This window comes from Danio rerio, chromosome 4, assembly GCF_049306965.1.
Source record: "Danio rerio strain Tuebingen ecotype United States chromosome 4, GRCz12tu, whole genome shotgun sequence".
NCBI classification, from domain to species: Eukaryota; Metazoa; Chordata; class Actinopteri; order Cypriniformes; family Danionidae; genus Danio; species Danio rerio.
This window is the reverse complement of record NC_133179.1, coordinates 12,682,576-12,698,504: the sequence shown is the minus strand read 5'-3', so window position 1 is coordinate 12,698,504 and position 15,929 is coordinate 12,682,576. Positions and strand designations below refer to the sequence as shown.

At 35.9% G+C, this 15,929-nt stretch overlaps 1 protein-coding gene and 1 long non-coding RNA gene across 2 annotated transcripts in view; both read right to left on the bottom strand.

Annotated features, from left to right (window-relative positions):
* The window catches only part of tmem178bb (transmembrane protein 178Bb), a 118,972-nt gene extending 105,047 nt beyond the window's left edge, over positions 1 to 13,925 (bottom strand). The window contains exons 1-2 of the mRNA NM_001002396.2: positions 13,622 to 13,925; positions 11,593 to 12,207 (exon numbers count right to left, since the gene is read on the bottom strand). Coding sequence (NP_001002396.2) covers positions 11,593 to 11,974 — 382 coding nt within the window. The 5' untranslated portion in view covers positions 11,975 to 12,207; positions 13,622 to 13,925. The remainder of the gene's footprint in view (positions 1 to 11,592; positions 12,208 to 13,621) is intronic.
* Positions 876 to 6,541, bottom strand: LOC141381598 (uncharacterized). The gene is made up of 2 exons (XR_012401964.1): positions 5,247 to 6,541; positions 876 to 5,102 (listed from the first exon to the last, which is right to left on the bottom strand). It is a non-coding gene; the product is annotated as an uncharacterized lncRNA (long non-coding RNA).
* Positions 13,926 to 15,929: the final 2,004 nt, after the last annotated feature.

Here is a 15,929-nt window from a genome sequence, read left to right as displayed (position 1 = left end):
TGTATACATTGAATTATCTCACCTAGAATTATCTCCATTTCACTTCACTTCTTAAGTTTTTTTTTTTTTTAGCTGTTGTTGTTGTTTTTGACATTGTCATGGTTGTTTTTAGTTTTTTTCACATCAGTACATTAGAGTTTCATATTACGTTTCACTTTAGTTTCATTTATGATACCATGATATTGTTTAGTAGTTGTGTGAATGACACTGAAAGCCTTCCTTGTTTGTGATGAGCTTCATCATACACTAAAAAAATCTTTAGTTGAATCAAATGAACTTTTCTAGTCATTTCAAGTCAATCAAACTGACTAATAATATCAAATAATATTAAGTAAATATTGTCATATCATTTTTGACAGCGTATGACTTTTTTCATGCACACATGCTTTTAGAGGTGTTTTTGTCTGTTTAACAAAAGTCCAATGTTGACAATGTGTTGGCACTTCAAATCAATGGTGTAGTAACACTATAAAATAACCTTTTAACTGCCTGCTTCACCAAATGTTTGACTGTATTTTGACTGTTTTAAATAATGACTGTTACATTCATTTAAAGAATGACTGTTTTAAATAATGGTTTACACACACAGCATTGTTTACAAAAAAAATCAAACAAACATAATCCTGTTGCACTATAACACTTGAGTTTGGTTCAATTAAAAACAAACAAACAAGAGAACGTGTTAAATTAGAATCTTAAATATGTTATGGCATACTTAAAAAAATAAAGATGATTTAGTATTCAAAAATGTTTTATTTTGATTGTTTTTAAATAAATTGGTCTTACCCTTCATATTTTCTGATTCTTCATGGTGTGTGTATTAATTCTAGTACTTTTACCATAAACTGACATATCAGCCATTTGGTAGAGGTTGATTTTTTTTTTTTAATTTTGGGATGTTTTTTAATGCATTGAGTGTATTATCTATATTAGATAACTAATATTAACTAATTTGTTTTTCTTGGTAGGGCAGTTAAATGGTTAATTTAACCTGATAGTTTATCATACGAAAATTATGAAATGTATTTGATGGTTTCTACTGTATTTTTTATCATAATTTAGTTTTTTTACACACATGGACAATTACATTTTCTTGGGAAGTTAGTGGTTAAAAAAAGACAACAGAAAAAAATAAAATAAATAATAGAATAACAAGGTAAACAACTGTAAAGTGAGTCAAGCAAAAGCTATAAAATAAGAGTTAGAAAAAAAAAATAAGACAAACTAATAGCTTGGCTATTCAAGGACTCCCAATGATTGATCTGCTCCAACCAGACAGCAACTAGCAACTAACCGCAGCATGTTAAAACGGCATCAGAAAAGCAATTGATCCATTCTTAATGACTTCTGTAAAAGGAAAACTCCAAATAATGAGGTGGATGTGAATGAGGAGGGAGTAAAACACAATCATTCTGGCCGTTCTTTTTACCTCATTCTGCGATCCGTTAGTGGTTGAAATGATCAGCGCTCCATTTTCAGGAGACTAATCTGCGTGCCAGAATATAAATTGGGCTGCAAGAAAAAAAAGGGAGAGGAATCGAGCGTCGGGGGAGGGGCAGGCGAAGACAGAGTGTCATTTCCTCTTGACTAACAGCCCTCGCCGTCTATTCTTTATCCCTCCACTTCTGCCTGTAATTGCACAAAGCAGCCGTATTCATCTGACTGGACGTTTTCCACTGCGGTTCTCTCTCACATCTGTTCCCTGTCTTTCAGGTGGAGCATTACTACTGCTATTTCCTCAGCTGCCTCCAGCCGTCCTCCTCCACTTCCCTACGTGGCAAAACCCCCCACGCCTCCGCTTTGTTCACCTGATTGTGTGCGCAAACCTGTGCCAGGCTTCACCAGGGAGAACAGAAAGACAAACAGCGAGGTGAACAATGAGTCCAGGCCGCAAACATTGGCCGCTGTGGTGAATGGCAACATTTATCAGTCTTGTGGAAACACTGAAGACGGCTGAATGTTGTTATGAGCAGGCCTTGTGCTTTCTAGCATTCAGGGAAATTATAACAGGCCTGCAGCAGCGACAGGAAAATAATTACACATTTTAATTAGGAAGAAGTATACCGGTGGCTTATTTTCAGAGTGATTTCCAGGGACTGCAGAGTTAGAGGAAATGGCTGAAATGGCATTGACGACTGTTTTTAGTAACATAATGGCACATTTCAAGGTTTCATGTAACATTAGAGTTGTTGGGTTGAGAAAAGTGTGCTGTTTGGAAGGTAAAGGGTTAAAAAAGGGTTTAATTTACTGAAATATGCACATTGATGAGTTGTGCATGATAAATAAATGTTTAGAGTTAGACTCAAATGCCGTATAATTCATAAATGTGACATTTTAGTTGATGAAAGGGCAGATTTTCAATAAAATCATTTAGTCGCAGACAGTTTTAGTTGTTAAAGTTTTAGTTTGCAAGAATTACCCAAATAATTAAACATGTACAGTAGTCAACAATTGAGCTGGATCAAAAAATGAAAAGAATAAGGCAATAATGGGTCCTGTTGTTAGTTTTAGGACAACTTTGATGACAGGCTGACTACTGTATATATATATTTAAACCAGAGATGCACAAACTAGGGCTCGTGGGCTGAAGATGACCCATGGTAAGCTTTGATTTGGCCCGCCATCTCACCTGAGAATGGTTTAGAGTTTGTAATTTCAAATTTAATGTAACCTTTTATTTGTTTATTTTATTGGTAAACTACAAAAAAGCTATCTGAAATCGAATATTTCAATTTCAATGGTGTAAATTAATCCGATTTTGTTTAAAATGTATACATGATGGATAGAGGATAATGAGAGACTTTGGTGAATGAATCAAGGCAAAGGAAGATTCTGCTTGATCAGTGTATTTAGCATTTCACTATGTTATAAATATGATTATGTTTTGTAGTTTAGTTTGGTATGTGTAACTTCTGCTCATGGCTCACAATGATATTTGGTTTTTGGCCCTTGAAACAAAATAGTTTGGGCATCCCTGATTTAAAAAATTGCATAAGCAATGTAATTACAATGTTAGAAATAGAAAGCATATTATAAAAAGCATATTTGAATCTTAACATTAACACTAAATTTGGGCTGCACAAAATATCAATAACGCAATGTGATTATTGGCAATAGTCACATTACAGCAAATGTAATGTTGAGTCTGGATTATAATTCATAATTGCATGTGTTTTTGATGCCAGTGATTGTATTATGACCTTAAAAGCATTCAGGTATAATAAATTGAACCATTTGTAACTTTAACAACGATTAATTTCATTGAAATATTCCTATTTTGATCATTTAGTTACTGTACTTGAACACGGTTATACTCAGATAAAACACTTTTTTTAAATTGTACCTTTTTCCTAAATGTATTTATAAATGGTTAAAATACTCACAACACATGCAAATACAGAAACACACTGCAAATAGCACAGACCACAAAATAAATGTGTCAGGGGACCCCAAAAAGTTTATAGATTGTTTATTAGATTTTATAGAGATGCAATCCCACTGCAGAATCATCCCAATCCATCTAACACCATAAATTCTTTCCACATGGAGATATTCAAGTTATCTAGTGAAATTGTATTCATATCGCAATATATAGTGCAAAAAAAATTGCAATGCTAGATTTTTACAATATTATGCACTAAATACTTTATTATACATTACATTTATTGTTAAATTAAGCTAATTACAATATTATCATAAATTATTTGTCGTGTTTATAAAAATATCAGGGCTCAAAATGCATTATTTATAGAAGAATATTAATTATTTATAAAAATATTACTTTGCTTTTTTTGATGCCATCAAGTCTTTGACATTCCCATTTTTGTGATGTTGTTGCAGCATGTTAATAATTCTTGTGCAGTCATAATATGCGGCATCAATCAAATCTTGATGTGTATTTCACAGTACATTACCCAGACTGTTGCATTATGGGATGTTAGAATGTTTCAAAAACAGCAACATATTTACTCATTAAACTAAAAACAAAATGTAAACGTCACCGCTCATGCTTAATTTTCATGTGACGTCCACCAGTTCAGGAGAGCTTTCATGGTGTGAGGAAAATGCCGATACCCGCCGACATGCTAGCCAATGATCAAATTAGCATGATTTCAAAAAGGAGAGGGAAGAAAAGCCATATAACTCAAGCTGTTATCAAGCAGGGTGCTAATTTCAAGTCTGTCATATCTTAAACGCACAATTGGACATCTTATTCGAACTAAGCAAGAAATATTCTGGGCTCGCTAATGAGGGTGCTTTACACACTCCGAGGCCAAATCATAATCTGCCGGTCGTGGGCTGAGTCCAGGCACTCTGTCAAGTCACATTTTGCTGTACGGATATTTGTTGGAGATGAAAGCCGTTACAGAAAATGAAAAGGGAGGTTATTGGATACCTCATTTATTTCAGCATAGTTCCTCCAAGGATCTTAAATGCCTCCTGGCCTCCAAAATTACTCGACGCTTTTCCCTTTCTCTATACTTTATTGAAAGTCACACCTAATTTCGGTGATATAATATGCCGTGGAATAAAATCATTGTAAGAGGAAATTCAAAGCAATAAAAGCTCTGTTGCGCAGTCTATTCCTTGTTCCCTGGAGATGCACCCGGCATCGCACCCCAACACCTGTGTATTTGATTAGTGCCAGCGACAGCTTACTTTCTGAACCGTGAAGGTGTGCCATCTTCCTCCCATGGCATCCAATTTAAACAATGAAAACAAGGAAGCCAGATCCTTGGAGAACGCAAGTATAATCCAATCCTCGTCTTCACTCTTGAGTCTTACCTGCTAACCAGGAATAGGGTGGAAGGCCAGTCGTGTAACAGAGTGCAATAGTCAGGGTTTCAGAAGTCATTCTCTCCATTGGGAAACTGATTTCAACACTAACTGATAAATACTTAAAAACACACTCTATGTGAGTGCTGAGGCTGTTAATCAATTGTATATCCTATTTTCAGTCCTATGTGTTTGCATTCATTCAGGTTAGTTTTAAAGGTAGAGTTCACACAAAAAAAATGAAAAATGACTGGCTATTTAACTCTCTCTCTTTCTAGACCAGGGGTCACCAATCTCAGTCCTGGAGGGCCGGTGTCTCTGCAGGACTTAGCTCCAACTTGCCTCAACACACCTGCCTGGATGTTTCAAGCATACCTAGTAAGACCTTGATTAGCTTGTTCGGGTGTGCTTGATTAGGGTTGGAGCTCAAATCTGCAGGACACCGGCCCTCCAGAAACAAGTTTGGTGACCCCTGCTCTACATGTTGAAAAGTTTATTGAACACAAAAGAAGATATTTTGAAAACTTGAAGCCAATGGCATTCAAATTACAGGGGGAAAATCTGTCAATTTTAAATTTTTGGGTGGACTATCCTTTTAAAAAACATATATTTTGCAATAATTTATTTCTATAGATTAAAAACCAACTGCTTTAAATTTATTGATTATTATTTCACAGTTTGTGTTGTTCACAATATGAATGGGTTTATACAGTAGTCTGCATTTGAAGTGGATCAAAAACATTTTATTTTCAAACGCATTTTTAAAATTGTACTTATACAAGAATGGGTGTTGTTTCATATTTTTAGGACAACTTTGATTCAAAGTTTTGATCGACTTCAAATGTTGAAGTACAGTGCTGTAGTGCTTCCTCTCATTGAAGCTGCTAAGTAAACAGACTTGTATCTTTGTCTTTCAATCTGATTTCCTTTTACCCTCCTCGTAGTTGGTTGGTTTGGTTTGGTTTGGTTTGTGGCGAACAACGCTTTAGCAAAGACTTTTTAAGAAAATCCCTAAGGGGGATTTTGCATATACATGAGAAAAATACTTCTGAAACCAGCCCTACTGAAAACGTGAGCATGCAGGTACTCCAAAAACTCCCAGAAATAAAGGCACAAAAGCTGTCACTGGGCCAGTACCACTTCTAAAGGTGCACATTTTAGGAGCATATTGTACCTAAAGGGTACACATTGGCTAATTAAAGTACATATTAGTATGTTAAATGTACATTTTACAACAATGAAAAACTTCCAATGTTAAATGCAGTGTTTGTCTAATTCTCAAAGTGTTAAAAAAATTGTGAGATAACCGATTAGGATTGATTTAGCATTAATGATGATCACCCACACTTAACAAGCAGAATCCCCAAAGAGAAACACAAAACAAAGCTCACTTCAGTCACAGCCTTAGATGAAATCAACTCAAATAAAGTTTGAGAGATTGAATGTTTCATTTCAGTTGATTTCATCTAAGGCTGTGACTGAAGTCAGTTGTAGTTTGTAGTTGATTCAGCTTATTAATTGCAGGTGTTCATCATTATCAGTGCTATTTGTAACATCCTGAATGAGATTAGATCAAACCAGACAGTGTAAATTTAACACTGGAGTATTTGCTGTCTACCTAAATTGTCCATGTCAGTGCCTTAAAGGTACATATTAGTACTCATATTGTACATATTAGCACTAAAAAAATCAATCCCAGTGCCAACTTTAGGTACTTTTATTTCTGAGAATGTATAGCGTGAGATGTATTGATTAAATAATACCCAAATTGCCCTAGAAAATTACTAATAGCTCTAGAGTAACACTGGATATGGATGACACTAGTGGATGTGTCATTGCCCATGTTTGTGTAATAACAAATATTAGTACTATGTCAAAACACACAAATGTACTCTGAGTTTAAAGGTGACACTGGCTCAATCTGTGATGTCCTAGAATTGGGTTTGCCTTTATTAATGATGGGAGGTTAAATCTCTCTTGTCTCTGTGATTGTGTTGGAGGTCTAAAATGTCTTCATCATCCCTGATGGGTGTCCCGCTGGGAGGCAGGGACAGATGGTGGACAATGAGATGGGTTGGCTGTTTCTGCATGATCTCACCCTGCTCTCACACTCTCGCTCAGAGAGAGACTTTCTCAATTTTCCACAAACTCCAGATGCCGCCATCTTTCGCATCATTTCCTGGTCGCCCTTTCTAGATATTTGTCTTCCTTCAAACTACTACCATAAATCATCTGCTTTCTGCAGAAATTTGTTGCTACAATGTGAAATCTTCAATAATGATGCCGCAAAGGAATATATGAGCATGATTCAGATCAACTGTTAAAGATAAAGTCATTTCAGCATCAATCAATGCATATTAAACACGTTCAATTGCCCTATTGAATACTGGAATTAGAGCTAGGCGATATGTCAAAAATGCAATCTTGATAATTATTTTCTATATTGAACGATAACGATATATAGTTCGATATAAGTTGTTAATGCTTCCACTTTTAAAAGAGTAGCCCAACCATGAGTGAAGGTGGATAATGTTGGCGGGAAAGTAAACTGCTTGTGGGAAAGTGAAATGAGCGTGCTGAACAATACCTATTTTTGAGACCAAAAATTAGGTACATTTCTAATATTAACACAATTATAATTTCCTGTTGTTGCATATTTCTGCTGTGTGCACTTAGAATCTAGATCGACTAAAAATGTCCAGAGCTTTTCATTGTTAATGTAAATTGTTTTGCGATTCAATATGAAATTATTTCATTGGCCAGCCCTAATTGGAATGCTACTTATTTAAAAAATAATACATGCATTTTTGTTTTTGCTGTAAATGTAAATAATGAGCAATTCCATGCATATTTCAACCTTGCCATGAAGAAAATAAAGTTTTCACCAAAATAGCGAAACCCTTTTTAGGTTTTTTTGTGTAGGCTTGTATTTTATAGTACTCTAAAAATACTCCTAAATGTCTTTGTCAACCTTTTTTAAACTATTTTATTTGATTTACCAAAGTCACACAAGTGGCAATATAACATCATCACATCCATAACAGAGAGATGTCACATCCATAGCGAAGCTTTTTTCTCATATATGCAAACATGTAAAGTAAAATAAAATCAATCATGTTTGTTATAAAGAGAAACAACTCTTATCCATTTGATGAGCATCGTTTCCTTTGGGTCGTGCAGTTTAATTCCCAGAATTTTTACAAAATATGTTTTATACTGTAAACTCGCATACTTACATCCATAATGCATGTTTATTTTCCTCATTTAAAATATAAAAAATATCCGTATCCCATAACTCTGTGTTTAGTTGTTTTGGAAAATTTAAACAGATGTTTCAATGTAATGTTGACGCATACTTTCTCTGTGAATTTATGTTTCTAATTTTTACTGCAAATGTCGCATCCATTACGCTGGAATTCCTCTAATATATATTACATCCAATGTAATACAAAACAGTATTTTAATTTAGACAATGTATTGCCATGTCATTCGTTCTTTTTAACCAATTTTACATACAAATAACATCTATGTTCAGATGCAAAGATAAACATTTTATTGTAATGCAAAAAAAATCATAATAATATGAATTGTATTATTAATTTTTGTGTTAATCTAAATACTTTTTTTTAGCTGGTTTGATGTTTTCATTTTAACATATTTAACTAAATAATATATCCTAAAATAGAAAATGTACTAGTACGTAGAATAAAACTAAATTCATGTAAAAATAAATATTTCTTCATATAAATATTAAATTGTTTTTAAATCCATATAATGAATATGTATATATTTTATTTTTTAGAAAATAAACCTACGTTTTTAACATGACTTAAATTTATCAACATAATTTTTCCCTTTTTTTAATAACAAAATTAATTCTCCCTCCTTAAATCATCCACTCATCGTTATCTTTCCTCATTAAGCTGGATTCAAAGGAAGTGTTCAAATTCAAATACAAAAAAAGAAAGAAAACCCACAATAGCGAGATTAAGGACAGCATGTGAATGACTTTCCCCCTCTTCAAGCCCTTTAGTTTTGACCCCTTATCTGCGCACCACTGTTTTGCTCTCTCATACATCATACTCTTCCATCCTCTCTCCCAAGAGACGATCCAGGGTAGAGACAGAGAATAAGCTTCCTCTGAGAGATGGGCGATGCCATTATAAGCCCAGTCAGCACATTTTACAAAACGATGTGCTTGCAACCCAGATAATGATATGAATAATCATAAAAAAGATATGGAACAGAAGCACTTGTATTTATTTATAAAGGTGCATGAACACTGACTAATATTTTCCTAAATAAACCATGCACAGATAAAGAAACAGCTGTTCAGCAATACACTAAAAGCTCCAAAACACACACTAAATGCAACTTGCATCATCACCATCATCCCAAGGTGAATGGCAGGGATGGTGTAGAATAACACTGCATTATTTTATCAATGCAACCTCCGCCCTAAACCACTGCCAGAGAGTTAAATGAGCTTTTGCTGATGTTGTAACACACAATCATGCCATTGCTGCACACTGTCATGCAACACATGACGCTTCAGGACCACAAAATCCCCATTACGTAATCACACACACACACATAAGAAACAGGTACCAGCAGAGGTGACACCATTCAAATAAGCAGAATTGAGCTTGTTTCTTTATTGAGGACATTTAGTGCTGCTGTTTTCCCTGAGCATGCACACATTTAGTGTGTAATAGGAGAGTGTGTGAGCCTCAGCAACTCTGGGCCAATTGTTTTGGTGTACCTCAACTGAAACACAGCCTCCGGTGTTTGGGCTGGCATGGTTTGGGGATCGGGATTCTATTTATAGGTTTGTGTGTGTGTGTGTGGTGCTATTAATATATTCATCACATATGCCTCAAACCAGTGTGGAGTAAATTAACCTAGTTTGGTGGAGGATAATAAGGCCCAGAGTGTGAGACTAGCCATAGGGCTTCACACCTTCAAATGCAAGGGACTCGTCACTTCTGCTAGCTGAAGTAGTGAACTTTCTGTTTTTGTCTTTTCCGTTTGTGGCACATTATTCATGTCAGTGCACATGAATGAGGCGCTAATGTTTTGTGTGGGTCTCCATTTGTTTGCACGTCTGAAGAATGCTCCACGGCAATGAAATGTTTGCAATTCTTGATGGTTAGGGCTCAATAATAAGGACTGCACCGATGGCCCAGGGCCATCTTGCGAGGCGTTCGGGACAGTAGACAGGATTGTTACTGGCCCGATCTGTGCTGCCTTGTCACAAAAGTTCAATTTGCCTGCAACTATTTGTCAATTGCGCATGAATACAGTCTTAGAATCGAGAAACAGTTGGTGCTTTTTAGCCTTTAAATGCTACCTTCTCTGTGATGTCTTGAACACCATATTGCTTTTCGGTTCCTCTTATCTGATTGGATGTTGTGAACATGTCGTTTTTTTGTAACCTGGTAAAAACCAGTACAGCAAAGTGACGGCAACATCAAAGTATGAGGCTAAAAGAATGTTTTGGAAGCAGACATTTACGTGGGTAGAACGTGACGATTTGCTCATTATATATTTATTAACATTAACATTTATTTATTTATTAACATTTTAAATATTTAAATTCTAAATTTAAACACATTTTTGACACAATATTTAAAATATGTGGCTAAGTAATAGCTATTAACTTTTTCTTTTTCTTTTTTTTATAGGGCCAGTGAAAATATTGGCAGGGCAAATAAAAATCTGAACCCCTGGCCCAATCGGGTCAGTAGAAAAAATCCTTAGCGTTAAACCCTGGTGTTACTTCATATTTTTAGAATACAGGCAGAACTTATATAAGCAACCAGAATTCAGGAAATCTAATTAAAGCAATGACATCACTGCTCTTACATTTTGAATGATAAATATTCAGATATGTTGGTTTCAGCCAATATACATCAGTGACAGCTTTTAAAATGTTAAACTTTTGTTTATAGATTTTTTTTGTTGCCTAATTGTTGTTTATAGCCAATATTCATAGAAATACTTGTTTGAGATTTCAGTGGAATGTAAATTATTCATATTTTAAACTAAATAATAATAATAACAACAACAACAACAACAACTAACATTATCAGCAAAGAGTTTGGTCAAGTTACTAATCAACATTATAGCTTATACTTAAGTTGTTATTAACAATAAAATTCATATTATTGTTATTGTTACTTTTGTTATTTATTTTTTCATCCTTATTATTTTTATTATTATTATTATATTAGCCTATTATTGTTATTATTATATTAGCCTATTATTATTATTATTATTATTATTATTATTATTATATTAGCCTATTATTATTATTATTATTATTATTATTATTATTATTATTATATTAGCCTATTATTATTATTAGTGTTATTATAACCAAATTAATCGTGAATGGCTAGTGGGGGAATTTTTATTTTAATTCCTTGTTGACCCAAAAACATCCATTATTATTATTATTATTATTGTTATTATTAAAATAATTGAATTAAGTAGAATATTGTTGAAAATATGCAAAAGCATATCGGCCTATGAATATCGGTAAAACAGTTGGTTTAACTAATCTCCATTCTGTTTGTTTTCATAAAGTTATATTGGATACCAAAAGCTACCAACTTGAAACAAATGAAAACAAATAGAATGGTTGTAATTTAATTTCTCGGGTTTAGGGTTTATGGTAATTATGTGTTCAGATAGCCTAAACATGATCCAGAATTTGTATATCGGCACACTGCCTAACAATTAGGATAATGTGAGACTGACATCACGTCTGCATTGCACACATTGACTGACAGACACAGAGCATCACTGTCCTACCGTTTCGGATGAGGTCTTCGATTTCTTGGTCAAATCCCAGCCGATGACACTTGCTCCAGAGCCCCATGTTGGTGGAGTTGTAGCGCTTGCTGCACTCATCAGCGGCGCTCATGGCGAACAGCTGCCGTCTGTTGCGCGCCAGCAGCAGCTTCTCCTCCCAGCGGTCCAGGCGCGAGCGGCTCGCCCGCAGAGGGAGGCTGTTGTTGGGGATGTAAATAAAACCCGGGTCCTTCCGGCGGCTGGAGAAACTCCGACACCTCTCTCGGTACCTCCGCGCGTCCGTCTCGTACCAGTGGTCGGAGCAAATCGCCACAGCCAGCATCCCAAGCGCGCAGAGGGACAGAGACAGACCGGCGTAGAGCAGCAACTTCCCCGCAGCCATGCTCGCGTTCACCGAGAGCCGCGTCAGCACCACAACAGCACGGAGAGCTCCTTAACCTGCACCCGCATCCCGCCGGGCACGCGGACGGAGAGAACAGGGTTTTTTCGTGGAGAGCTGAGCGAAAATTATAAGCCTTATTTAACGTCCATCCAAATAGTGGCCCGTCCCATCCAAACAGCACGAGCGAATGAAACCAGACGAAGAAGATTCAGTCCAGTCCACGCGAGACGAGCCTTTCAAAAGAAGGCAGAGGAAGTTTTACCATTTTTATTATTGTTAAATATAACATTCTGTATTTGAGCTTCGAGGCAATTGTGTTTCTGTCCAGTCTGTATTACGAAATAAACCATTGCGTCACCAGAAGCGTCTATCGGTTATGCTGTGCGGAGTTAAATGGAGATCAGAAAGCGTGCGTGATTATTAATCGTTAAACCCTTGGAGAAACTCTGAAAAAGATGTTTGGGGTACAAACTAGGCCTGTTCAAGTTTTTCCTTCACTTTTATAGGCTACGCAAACGTTTTGATGTAGTGCGCGAATTTTTTTCAGTTCAGGCGAGCGAAATCGCGTTCACCTGCGGATAGTTATGCCAATCAACAGTCACGCGCATTTTGGTATTTAATGGTAGTAAATTTATAGTCGCTATCCTATAGCTATAATAATGTATATGGCCAGTAAGCCTGTAGCACACAAACTAATTGTTTTGGTAATTATTTTATAATACTGTAATAATATAGTAATAAAGCCAAATGAAAACGTCCGTTGCTTAAGGGAGCTCTAAAAAGTTACATACAGAGATTAATTTCAGGTTTATATGAAAAGAACCGAGTTATTTTTAATCTGGAATCGAGCATACTGCACGTAGTTCATAATCATTAAAAAGAACCAGCTCGTAAAGAGTCGTTTGATCGGGAGTTGTGCGATGCTGGTGGAAATGGTTTTAATTCATTAAGAAGAATCGACTCTTAATGAGTCACTTCGTCGGGATTTGGGCTACGATGGTGTAACCTAGCTACTGCCTTAACTAAAAAGAACCGGGTCGTTTGTCATTTGCTCCTTTGTTTTACTACGTCGGTGGTTCTGAGTGTTTTAATTGATTAAAAAGAACCGACTCAAATGACTCGTTTTCAAAATACACAGGGTCGACCTGCAGATGCGAGAAATCCATCAAATTGGGAATAGTCTGTCAGTGGGTTATCATTTCCATGTAAAAATATTTGTAATTATTTCAGGCAGCCTACTAAATAACAGCATGCAAATGGCTTGGTGCCAGTAGGCTTTTAAGAACCCGGTTCTAAATAAGAATCGGTTCACAGCCCATTTACCTTGCGCGGACAGACTATAGATTTTTGCTTTCCAGATTATGTTACATATATTTCATAGAGATAGACAATCCAGCCGCGTCTCATATTCTCTCTGGATTCAGCTATAGGCTACAGGATGCATTTATCAAAGCACTACTGGCTGTTTAGATGTGGCATATGTTAAAATGACACGACATTTCAAGAAAAAAAAAAGATCACATCATGTAAAGGAATGCTTAGATTTATAATAATAACAGCTATCCTGCGCTCTTACAGCGTTCAGCGCTTGAATATCCACGGGCCCCGTTTATAAGGCTGATAAAGTAAATTAAATTCTGCACTCACCCCAATTAAAGCTGATAAAATGGATTCATTCCACTCCAATAATGCATCTCCAGCCCATTTTGCGTTCGCAGACACAGTAAGATAAAGCCATACAGCATATGCGCCGCCAAATAATCCTATTTATCAGCCAGCGACACACATTTGTAAACGGTCTGCGCTGGAAACACCAAACCGTTCAACGACGCCGCGTCTCAAAAGCTTGACGTGGAAATGAGTGTGTCGATATTACAACATTTGGCGGATGGTGCATCCTCCTCCCCGGACAATATGGTCCCAGCATCCTCCGTGCATGCTGCCTCTGTCTGGGAAAAACAGCGGTGATGTCATGCTGTCAATATGAGATGTTCATTGTTTATTAAAGCGGCTTCTTAAAGGAGTCGCACTACTGCTCCTGGTTCCGTATCGAACTGTAACTGGAGTTGCCTTGCTGGCATGCATTCTCTTTTACATTTACACACACTGACTGAAGTAAACCGGTGTCTCTCATGAATAAATAATCAAGGCTCGCAGAATCTTTCATTTTGTCATTCTGCATCATCAGAGAGCTTTAAAACGATACTACACCAGAGCAAAACCCTTCCATACAGGTTTGCAATCTGAAACCACTACGCACTGTCCAGAACCAACAGCAGTCAGGTGTATTGCTGAATAATAAATGAGAGCTGTGGCATCTGTGTAAGCACACTCAGGGAGGCCATTGTGAGCTTTTTCTTTTTATTGGCTTGCCCACACCGCCTTCAGATGATGTACAGGGACTGTCATGCCTATGTTTCTGTAGCTGTTTAAAATAGGTGCATGCAATAAAATAACAATGTTGTTGTATATGCATGGGAATATTTAGCAAAGTAGACTAAATGTAATTTACATACTTTTTATTTTTAGCTAGCAAAATCTATAGTTATTAAATCAATTAAAGTGGACATGAGAATATAGCATTTTTAGAATTAAAGATGAGTTCAGAAACGCGTGTTAATAGCAACACCAGTGGCTGGAAAGTGAACTGCAGGCAGCAATTTGCTCAAGTAACACTCGCATGTAACATTTCAACCACAATTGTAGGTGTATAAGTTATGTATTTATATTGTGCACCCTATATGCACCTACATGTTGTGATGATGGGGACAGTGAGATACTTGATTGGTCAACTTGGAAGCACAAAACATCCTTTCTTCTGTTTCATCTATAGTTCATGGGTCATTCATCTTCATAAACGCCTATAGTTGCAGTATTTTAGTTTTAGTAAATAAATTAAATGCAAGATCAAATTAATTCATTGGCATTAGGCAGATGCTTGCATGCTCAGGGGGGTTTTCCAACTTTTTGGAATTGTATTATTTCACTCTAAATCTAAAACACTGCAAGACAATTACTGTAGAAGAAAAATATTGTAAAACATGAACTTCAGCTTATATGAGTGGATGAAAATGATGGGGAGCCCAAATATTAACTAACATTTATGCAATGTAAACTGTACAGAGGTTTTAAATGTCCACAATAGTGGTTTAGCGTTTACCAAAAACTGATAAAAATGTAAAACTGTATTTATTACAAACGAAGCGCCTAATTGGCATTCACTGGAAAAGTATTCATGGTCCATCTTTGTCGCTGTGTGTTAGGAAATGTCTTCTAACTTAGTCAAACAAAAAATGCACATATTTTACAAGATTTAAGACTTCCTTAGTTTGTTAGATAAGAATTGGCTGATCGCTGAGTAACACCAAACAATGTGATCATACTTTGTAATGTATTTAACGATAGTTGACTGTTAATATGAGCACTGTGTTTGTTATGACTTTAATATATTTTTCACTTTCATTGGGATGTAAATCTATTGAACTGATTTCTTAATGTTTTTTTTATTGCCCTTTTTATTATAATTAATTTATTTACTCAAAATTCTACACACAATACCCCATAATGACAATGTGAAAAAAGACTTTTTGAAATTGTTGCACCTTTTCTTAAAAATAAAAAACCTGAAAATCACATGTACATAAGTATTCACAGCCTTTGCTCAATACTTTGTTGATGCACCTTTGGCAGCAATTACAGCCTCCAGTCTTTTTGAATATGATGCCACAAGCTTGGCACACCTGTCTTTGGGAATTTTTGCCCATTCCTCTTTGCAGTACCTCTCAAGCTCAATCAGGTTGGATGGAAAGTGAAGGTATACAGCCATTTTCAGATCTCTCCAGAGATGTTCAATAGGATTAAGCTCTGGCTGGGACACTCAAGGACATTCACTGAGTTGTTGTAAAATATATAAAATCCAAAGTTAGACAAAATTTTAAATTAATGACTTTTTTAT